The sequence below is a fragment of the Morone saxatilis genome, unplaced genomic scaffold, assembly GCF_004916995.1.
Source record: "Morone saxatilis isolate NCDOM2014 unplaced genomic scaffold, NCSU_SB_2.0 Contig0, whole genome shotgun sequence".
NCBI lineage: Eukaryota > Metazoa > Chordata > Actinopteri > Moronidae > Morone > Morone saxatilis.
This window is the reverse complement of record NW_023339650.1, coordinates 576,683-587,501: the sequence shown is the minus strand read 5'-3', so window position 1 is coordinate 587,501 and position 10,819 is coordinate 576,683. Positions and strand designations below refer to the sequence as shown.

The window sequence follows — 10,819 nt, the reverse complement described above, 5'->3', positions numbered from 1 at the left end:
TCTGCCTTGACCAGTTGGGAGAGAGAGACAGACAGACAGACAGAGTTGCACAGCAACAACAGTAGTAACAACTACACTAATAGTAGTGACTGATGATGATGAACATGAGGAAGATTAACACTCAAACATGGAGGAGAGGCGAGTTTAGTGGCACCTGGTGATTACCTTCATTTCATATTCACTTCTTATCTGTAATGTGAGGGATAACAGCAGGCTGGTAGAAATACATGTGCTGCAGTATATTCGGTCTCAACCATGCTGCGATCAGATTGCTGTGTGTGGGTGTTGCACGATGATGATGCACCGATATTTGCAATTCTATTAGTACGTCTACATGCAGTTGTTCTTCTTGCACAGCCTGCTCATTGTTTTATAGTAGCAAGACAGGAGAGGAGTGACAGTCCATCATTAAAGTCAGAAATATTCAAGGCATGTGATTAAACAGCACAATAACCAGCAGTGCCTGTCAGGCAACTGTTCAACCCACCCACAGTTTCAAATTTACATGTATTGAAATCATAAAGCTGGTATTAATGATTGATTTATAAATGCCCATTTATCCATCATGGCTTGTCAGGTTCTTGCCCATTTTTCCAGACAGTAAATCAAAGTTTAAAACAGAGCCAACACAGTGGAAGAACACATTTGTTTTCATGCATCAAATTCAGACAGAAGCCCAGATCAACCTGGACAGACACATACACATGAACTAATTAAGTATGTTATCATTCATGAGACAGTTGTATCACTGATCCAAACCTGTTTCACATTTAATAGCACACCAAATTTGAAGTTGTCAGCTTTTAGCTTCCAAGACATGATGGAGCTTGTGGTCTGCAGATCCAGCAGTTATTGATGATACAGTGATTATCATTCAGATGCAAGTTTGTGATGAGCTGAGTGTTCAGCAAAGGCAGAGCCTTGTCAGCATCACCATGGTTACCTCATAGCAACAGGGACTCTGCTGGAGAATGGGTAAAAATAATAAATATGTTGCTTATATTTCAGGTCAACAAATATTGGAGTAGCTGTTGAAGGGCAATGCTGGTATTTTGGGACTGAAGGTGCACAACAGATAGGGTCCTAATTCAATCTTTGTTTTCCGTAAAACTTACACATGCAGTTGGAAAGCATTAGGGTTTATGGATCTTCTTAAAGGTACCCTGTGGAGTTTATGTTATGTTTATGTTCAGGTCTAATCAAAACACATTGTGTGTATAATTCAGGTACAACTCAATCAACAAAATATTTACAATGCCACTTTTTGAAACCCACATGGTTTATATCCATCAGTGTAATGACATATACTTAAAGAAGACATACTTAAGACATCTCGCAAACCACAGCCAACCCGTGACAACCCCCATTCTCCCCCTCAAACAAGCATGTGTTTGAGACTCATGTCCTGTCTGTACAGACGATCAGACAGACAGATGTTTGTATAAGAGTGTTCACCTCTCAGTACTTTTGTGTCTTCTAACAGAAACTCTGTGGTTTGAAGATTAGTTTCTCTCCTGCGTCCCTATTTGTAATTTTAGATACCTGCTTTATTTTTACTTGTTCATATGTACTGTTAGCTGTACAGGAGTCCTGTTAGGTTACTGCTGATGAAAACCCAACACTTCCTTATATTATATCTTCATAATAAAACTTTTTTAAATAACAAAATGACCGGGGACTTTTAATTTTGAGAAATTTATAGGAAAAGCGTTTACTTTAGTATTTAAACAACACTACATACTGCAAGGAGAAAGGTGGCCATGTTTATTTGTGCTTTAGAACATAGTGGCTGTCAAACAGTGAGAACATTTTATTTATTTGACTCACTGCTTTGTTCCTGCTACACCACCCATTCTAACTTGAGCTCTCTCCCCAATCTCTGCTCTCCCCGCCATTTAAAGACAACTAATGGAGATACATTACAACAGGGCTGATGTGCAGAGTCTAGCCAAGCCAGCACACGTGTATGGAAAAGGGCTAAATGTGGCAATCAGGACCACTTGGTGCAGTGATTGTAGGTGTGCAGAGGTGTGACAGTAGACCGGTTTAAGATTCTCTCCCAGTCTCACTCTTCATGGAACTTTTCATGTGAACCATCAAGTGCAACATCAGAAATGCCTTTGAGGAGAGATTGTCTGAGTGTGCTCCTTTTCCCCATTGTGTGTGCACAAATCATGGCTCCAAAAACACAGAGCTGTTGGAGAGGGATCAGGGAGGCAGTGCGGTTCAACCAGGAGGAGGCCATGATGGCAGGTTTTTCACCGTGACCATGCAGAACAGGTAGAAACACTTTGACTTAAGATATGGTTGAACATGCTAAGTGCTTTCTGTAGTAGTGCCTTTATGAGGCTGTGATGGACAGAAAGCTCATCTGTACATGGTAGGCCTTGGTTTAAAGTAGAGGAATAAGATCTATTCTTATGTCCAGTTGAATTCTACAATACTATTTGTGTGTGTGTGTGTGTGTGTGTGTGTGTGTGTGTGTGTGAGAAAGGTTGGAGAATGTCCCCCTGCCATCTGTGTGTGTTTGTCCTTAATCTCTGTGTTTACCAGTTCAGCACCAGTGGAGCCTGGAGGGTACCCACAGGCTTATCAGGCCTCTGCTTTCTTAATGAACCCTGTAATTAGAGCTTTAGCTGCTGTATGTGTGTGTAATAAGTAATAGGTGTGTGTATTTAATGAATAGGTTCATGTATTTTGTAAATGTGTCTAATCCTGTGTATTATACAGTGCATACATGTGTCAATCTAATCTTATATCTGGTCATATGAAACGTGTAGAGATACAGACAATGTTTCCATCCCTTTAATTCATTTTCATGATGCATCAAGACCAGTTGTTGGTCTAACACAAGTGTGAACCTATTGTGACGTCACCTTTTGGTTTGTGGAGTACCGTTTTGAAGCCTCTGGTTTGATATTATGGTCGTCGCCATGACGTTTTGTCTTTTCCATAACAGGAAACAATTGCGGCTCACCTGGTTACACGTTGTCCTATTCCAGATAAACAGTACAATTTGTTTCTGAAACAATTTTAGGCAAGAAATAATCAATGCAGTAACAGAATCTTGCCTTGTATTTGATCATCACTGTCTAGTTTGACAGTTTGATCCGAGTTTGGTGCATTGAGCTGGACGGACTCACTGAGAATGAGCTGTCAATCACAAGGTAGGCCCGCCCTAAAGCATACCCTGCTTTATCGTCTATTTTACTGTAAATGGGACCATCATTTACTAAATGAACATCATGCTGTATGGAAGAAGACTGAAACTAGAGATTGATAAACTCATTAGGAAACGCTTTACTGAGCTCATAAATCAAGTGAGAATTCCACTCAGGGTAAACTGTGATGTCAACACCCCCACTTGGGGTCACCGAAGCTTCATGGCGGGTCGCAAAGCCTTTTTGATTGTAAGGCGTGCTAGAAAACTTACACACAGTATGCCTATATCTCAGAATTTGATTTATTTCTGTGAAGAAAAGTAAATGGAAAGTAAATTGTCTAATAGAATAATGGCCAAGTGTCAAGTATAAAAATTCCCTAAATGGGGAAAAATGTATCCAGATCACTTGTTTTTCACATAGTTGTTGTAGTTAACGAGTTGATTGTTGGGTTCATTGTACAGTTTTAAATACAATATGAAATGCCCATAAAATATGTCTCTTAGTCAGGGGTCATCAGTTTACTTAATAATAGACACAAAAAAAAAAATTATTCTAATAAGGGACAACAAGCCTGTCTGACTGCTGATAAATGGAAGAGAAATGAAGGGATATAGAGATACTCAAGAATGTTTGGTTATATTTGACATATAGACAAAACACTGCAGGGACACAGGATAAGAATGTGGGAAATGTCATTTTTATTTCACTAAAAGAAATCCAGACTCCACTCAGTCAGAGGCTTTAGTACACCACCATGAATGTGTCGTCTGCGTGTAAACTGGAAATGAATCAATCCCTGTTTCCTTTTCTACCAGCACTTTCTGTTGTTGTCAGATTAATGTGCTACAATTTCCTTCTCTCTTGGCTTTCTCTGCAGTCTTCCTTAAACAAGGCCGTGCTGACTCGACAGGCAGCCTGTTAAATCCAGACTGCTTGGACAGATTTAGTGCTCCACTGGAACATCTGAATCTGCTTTTTAAGGAACACTTTTGGTGTTATAGCTGCCTCTGGAGCCAAAAGCACCAGTTCTTTAAAACTTAAAGACAACATTTGGTACTCACTCTAATCAAGTCATCGTTTTTCTCGTCAGATTTTGTTAACTTGCTCAGACTTCTTTAAGTTGAAGCCATGTTAAATTCTAGATAAGTTAGTGTAAGATGTGGTTGATTTTTCATACTTCAGTAGCATGCCTTTGCATTAGCTTCCTACTGTCTATCCTCTCCTTTACACTGGACTTTTTGACTCCTCCCATTGTTGTTTAACTTGACCAATGACATTTCTGCCTCCTGAAATCATTTCTATGACTCCAGCCTCTACTGCCACAGTGCTACCGAGGTGCTATTGAGAGAAATCTGCCGTTAAATGGAGAGTTGACGGGCTGAGGCTTTGACTTATTGTCGCCTCTAAACAAACAGCTATTACCTGGGAAAAACTGACTATATTGATGTGTGCTGACTGAGTGGAACCCAAGTTCACAGATTGGCTTTTGAGTGTGTCTGCGCCTGTTGGTGTGTGCTTGTCATTTTCACTTTCTGGTTGCACGGCTCCCTGCCTCTCGTGCTATCTTGAGATCTGCTTTTATGCCATAAAAGTGTGATTCGCTTTGTCAAGTCCTCTGCAACACACACACACACACACACACACAATGGGACCCTCTCGGTGCCTCTGTTGGTGCAATAATGTGCCTTCACTGATGAGATGGCGAGGGAGACAGGAGAGAGACAGATCAAAAGAGAAAGGGGAGAGAAATCCTAGGATAGACATTTGGGAAAGTTCTGATAGAACACCGTTTCATATCTGATACGCTCTACCATGATGCTAAAGGTGGAACGGTAGTAAAGGCAGTTATTATGAGGTATATTAGAAACATGATGATTGTCACATGTGAAAACTGTGTTTTTTGTAAAGTACACGTTACTCTTTGTTACTTTAACCTGTTGAACCCGACGGACCCGTACAGGGTCGTCTCCTTTTTTTCTTGGGAGGCTTACATGTTTTACTGCTGTAAAAAGTTTAATAAAAACGTGTGTGTTTTTTTTCTTTTTTCAAATGTTACCAAAGACGAGCTTTACTTCCAAAACGCAGTCCAAGTGTATTTTTCTTCAAACACGTTTTGTTTGGAATAATGTAACCAATGAACTAAAAAAAGAAAGCTCTGTTGAACTATAAGGGCAGTGGAATGAAACGCAGCAAGATACACATTATATTCGCCTCGCTCATTAGTATGTTTAGGTTCAAAGAAACTGGAAGCTCATCTTCTGCTTGAATACCAAGCAAAATAATCCGCCTAACCAGCTCAGTCGCAGCGAAGCAAGACGCAGAAACTTAGCGTTTTATCGTAATGTGAAATTCTGTGTTTATGTCTCAATTATTCCATCAAATAACAAAAGCAATTGTAATCAACAGCGAATATTGTTTCCTTACCTTTCTTGGTCATTTTGAGTGTTATCCGTGTACAGTTATCCGATCAAATAGACCCATGGTAGGCCGAGATTGCAGAGACAGCATCCCTGCTGCTCGTTTCAAAACGTCTTTGCTTCACCTATTGGTCGTGTGTTGGTATTTCAGGTTATGGCACTGCAAGTGATATTCTAATATCGCGAGGCTTTCACGAGGTATCACACTACATTTGTACTATAAGTAACCAGGTAGATTTCATGCGTAACCGTTGTTGACACAGGGTCTTTGCATTACGCCGAGCACTTTCAAGTATTGTGTTTTGGTTAGTTTAGGTTTTTGCGATGGGCTGGAGCAAAACAAAACGATACATATGGGGGCTGGCAATCCAGATTAGCTTAGCGCGCTAGTAAAGGGCTAGGCACAAAATGGCGGCCCTTCTTTGGAGTTTGTTTTCTGTTGACTTGCGTTTTGTCGGTTGTTTTTCACAAAATTGATATTTTACTTATTTATTTCATGGTTAGTGATTCTGTTACTTATTTAGTAGCTGAAAACATTTATTTTTTTTTCCCTACGTCTCACTTTGATCAGCTTGATCTGTTTAAAGGGACGATCGACAAGTGATGGCGGGTTTTTTTTTCCTTGACCTTTCAAATCTGATATTTTACTGTTTTTTTATTAATTCATTTGGAGACAAAAACAGTTTGTTGGTTGTTATTTAAAAATTTATTCTTATTACTGTGTACAATGGTGTAGTTGATGGGCCACAAGGTTAAATTCATATCAAAAGTCAGTAAATGGAATAGCTCGTGTAATGGACATAATTGTATTTTCCAGCCAGTTTCTTTTGAAGTGGAAAATAACTATTTGGAATTTTTGGTTCCAAACTGTGCAAATGGTGCCAAATGAATGTCGCCTGGTCTATCTTACAACCTTTGTGGAGCTTTGCCCTTTGTCAATTCTATCAAATTTGGTAATTTGTAGTCAAGGAGTTGATGAGGTGATCAGTGGCATCTGTTGTGCATGGAATTATTTGTTAGCATGTATTATCTCTGTTCAATAGGGAAAAATAGGGAGGATTAGAAATTTCACATTTTCCTTTGCTTTTATCCAATTTATCAGGGTTATTATACTGCACTGGAATCTTCTGAGGTCCCTGATGTTCCAGCACAAGAATCATATGAACCTAAGAATTGTTGAGCAATATTAATTTAATTTGGGTATGTCTTTTTGGCTTTTTTTCTGAAATATGGCTAGGGTTTAACAGGTTAATAGTTGGTAGAGTCAGCTTGTTTGCTCTCTTGCCAGAGGAATACTCTGTTAACACAGAATGTGTCTCATTTACATGCTGTGTTTTTTTAGGTGCTAGCTAGCCACTGGTAAGCCGACATTCTGGAATCAGTTGGTTTTATTCAGACTTAGAGGGTGTGTAAACCTCACACCTTCACTGGCTTTAACCTGAGTTTAACCTGACCGTTTGTTACACAGAACCACCTGGAGCAGAAAAGTCGTAGTTGGAAACCTTTTGAAAAAGTGTAGGCACTAAAAGACCTACAAAAGAAAAACAAAAAAAAAATAACTGATGATTGGATGAACCATCTGTCTGTCAGCGTCTATTACAAGCGAACTTCCACCAATCAGATCAATGAACCATATAACAGTCAAACTCTTACTGAAGTCAGACAGGAGTAGAGTGAAAACATCTTTTCCATAGAGAAAAGCCTTCAGTGCCGTTCTTTGATCTTCTTTCAATGAGAAATACTCTCCAGTTCTGATAGAATTGGTGCTAGCAACCTCTTTAACAGCTGCCATTGTTGTTTTAGTCACTTTAAACTGTCACTTTTCACACACACCTAGTTTTAGGGGTTGTAAGAAAATATCGTATGGTGATATTTTATTTTGTGAGATTGTATCAATTCTCAAGAACACTTGAATTTTGTGGTTAAACCCCCAACCGCTGGATAGTAGTGTTGTAAATGTAAACTGATAGCTATGATGTTGATGTCACAGCGACTGTGATAAATACAAATCCCACTGTCCTGGTTGCATAATAAAGTACGTTTCTTTTTGCTCAGATGTTATGCTATACTATGACAGTTTTCCTAAAATTATATATATTTTTTTTAATTAAATGGCAATATATCACGTTGCTTACAATATCCTAATATATCACAATATAATGAATCATAACCTCTGTATCATGATACATATCATATTGCCAGATTGTTGCCAATACTCAGGCCTACCCAGTGTTAAACTACGCCTATCTCATGACATAGCTGCCAGTAGTTCTTCAAAGGTCGCTGATTGGTCCAAACCAAGGTTTTGGCTAAGCTAGCTGTTGAAGGTAATAGCTCCAATCTGTAGCCTGGCTGCTTGTTTAATTAGGACGTCTCTAAATGCAGAAAATGTAACGTGTTTGTTTGAAAGCTTTGGATTTGTTGGAAGTAACGTTTGACAGAACTGAGCGGAGTAACAGATAATAATGTAATGAGTCCTGTAGGCCAGAGTAGTTATTGGGATGATGTCACTTTGTCGAAGGAAATGTTTTGACTCATGAAGAGGGACGTGGAGAGAAGTGTCACTCTCAGCCCTTTCAGTATCGAGAGGCCATTAGAGACACTGTTGCTGTATTTATGAGTGCTGCTCAGGTTTAAAAGGCTTTTTCTCCTCAGGATTCTTCAAACCAAATAGGTTGTACAACATGTCATCAGAACATGTTGATGGCAAAGGTCTTGGCCAATCACTCAGTAGTGGGTGTGGATGTCTGATTTTCTCCATGTTATTAGAGAGTGGTTTTCAGATGCTTTTAGACTAAGATTGGACGTAGATTAAAGAAACATTTTTAAGATGATGATGATAATGATCATGATGGTGCTGGTGGTGGTGTGTCTTCTCTTTCAGTGCCTGGCCGTGTGGGAGTCGTTCCTCCTGTCTCAGAGGCTGGAGCCCGGTGCACAGAGAGATGGGGAAGACGCCTGTTAAAGTGTGGAGATGATTGAAACGTGGAGGTCGCCTGATCAACATAGAGCACACCTTCTGTCATCTGTCCAACACATCTACAATCTAGACTTTAAACCAGTGTCCACTTATGCAAACATGCATCATGTACGAAACAAGCACACTCTTTCTGTCTCTCTCTCTGTCTCTTTTTCTTGCTGTCTGGCCAAAGAGGATAATCCCAGTCTTACCATTCCAGTGATGATTGTGCATCACTAAAACCAACACTGTGATCCAAATAGTGTTTACACACCTCTGTGCCAAAAGTAAAAAAGAAGACTTTTGGTTCTTCTGGCTCCACTTTGCTTTCTTGTTGTGCTAGACAACTTTGTGGCACTGTAAAAAATTCCCTCCATGTGTGGAGAACAGCTGTGTCCAATCAGGGGATGCCTCCTTGAAAGAATGCCAAGATGTGGCGCAATGAGTCCTCACCTCAGAGAAACCCAAACTAATGATGCATTCAGACCCTCTTCAACTCCATTAATTGGAATTTTCCACCTTACCATCAGAAAGTTGTACTCAGTTGACAGAATAACTGGTCGATTCCACCGGGCATGGCTGCAATGCGTTATGGTGTCGGCCGCTGGAGCTGTATCACTGCCGTTCTAGACAACGCTTGTGATTCCACCAGAAGCAGCTCTCCACAGATAATTTGCTATTTTTGACGGAAGCGGCGTCAAGCAGTACAGAGTAGATCTAACTGGCACGAAGTCAGATACAAAAGGCGTAGAGAATCCAGTCAATTTTCAAAATAGTACGCCCTGTGCAGACAACAATTTAACTGCATGGTAGAAGCACGTAAATCAAGGAAAATTGGCAACATCAACAAAATAGTTACCAAATCTGGCAGGCAAATGCTCTGCTTCTGAAACTCTTCTGGTGGGGCATAAAGCCACATGCAGGACCGACCAAAACAGCACTGCGGATGCAATGTCACATGGAGCCATGTGTGGTGGAATCAAGGCGTGAGTAATAAACCGTAGTGCAAAATCTAAAAGTTCCAAAGTAATTTGACAAAGAGTATGGATTTGAAACCATAGATCAGATGAATCGTTGATAAAAGTGAAGTTGTTAGCTGCCTTTTAAAAATGCTGCTGACTTACAGTAATGTTACCATGACAGCAAATCTGTTATTGCAAAGTTACTTGTTAGCTGTCAACTCGGTGAGGCAGCAGAGGAAGCCACCATGAATGATTAGAACATCATCATTGTCATCGTCATTAGTTTTTATTTGTTTCAACTAGACTTTTTGTAGTCTGTATTTAGTCTTCTATTAGTATTTGCTTTATGTAGTTTTTTTGTATTCATTTTAAATGCAGATCATTAAATGCAGACTTCAAAAGAGGACTCCCCTGAATTGAGTCACAGCTACTGATACTAATGTCATGGAACCATGTGACTGACCCTTAACCTTAGTATAGCATGACCACTGTTTTTCTCCTAAATCTTAACCAAAGTACTTTGATGGAGCTCAGTTGGTGAAATGGTTCTGAGAGACTTGGAAACAGTAGTTTGACAAAATTATCTTCACTCAAAGTCTTAAAAGGTGACGTAAGTATGGCCACAGACACGTAATGCCAAGATCAGACTACAAGATCAGCCTGAATGGTCTGACCCAGCAGGCCTCTTAGGAATGAAAATGGGTTTTAGACACAACAATTTCCCTGACATTGTGAAAGACAACTGACGCAGAATCTGAGACACCTCACAACATCCCAACAAAAATAAAACTTGCATGTCAGAATTTTATTGCCATCATTTTTTTGACAATTTCTACGACATGTTCAGTGACATTGACCAAAAAGTGCTCTTCAACTGTGAACATGAACAAGAGAAAGACTATGACCCTTGCATCAGAAGCAAGAAACCAAATTGACATCTGCTTCTGCGGGATGACTGGTTCCAGGTTCACTGTTGTCCATAAGACCCTAATTACATATAAGATTTTAGTGCTGATAAGGGTTAAATTAAGTTTAATATACTCTGCCACTTGGTCTGTGGCCCCTAACTTCCAAATATGATACTGTAGATATGCCTTTAGAATCATATCTGGATGTGCAAGGTTCTGCAGTAAATGGACTACTTATATAGCGCACACCACACTTTGTAGTCTTTCGACCACTCAGTGCGCTGTGCACTACATACCACACCCTCCCCATTCACACACATTCATACACTGATGGCAGTGGCTGCCATGCAAGGTGCCAACTGCTCACCAGAACGGAAACTAATCATTCATACACACTCAAACACCGATG

The 10,819-nt window shown here is 39.9% G+C and overlaps 1 protein-coding gene across 1 annotated transcript in view; it reads left to right on the top strand.

The window, feature by feature from the left end:
- Positions 1–10,799, top strand: part of snx7 (sorting nexin 7) — a gene marked incomplete at both ends in the record, with an annotated part of 28,955 nt that extends 18,156 nt beyond the window's left edge. The window contains 1 exon segment of the mRNA XM_035654735.1: positions 8,466–10,799. Coding sequence (XP_035510628.1) covers positions 8,466–8,546 — 81 coding nt within the window.
- Positions 10,800–10,819: the final 20 nt, after the last annotated feature.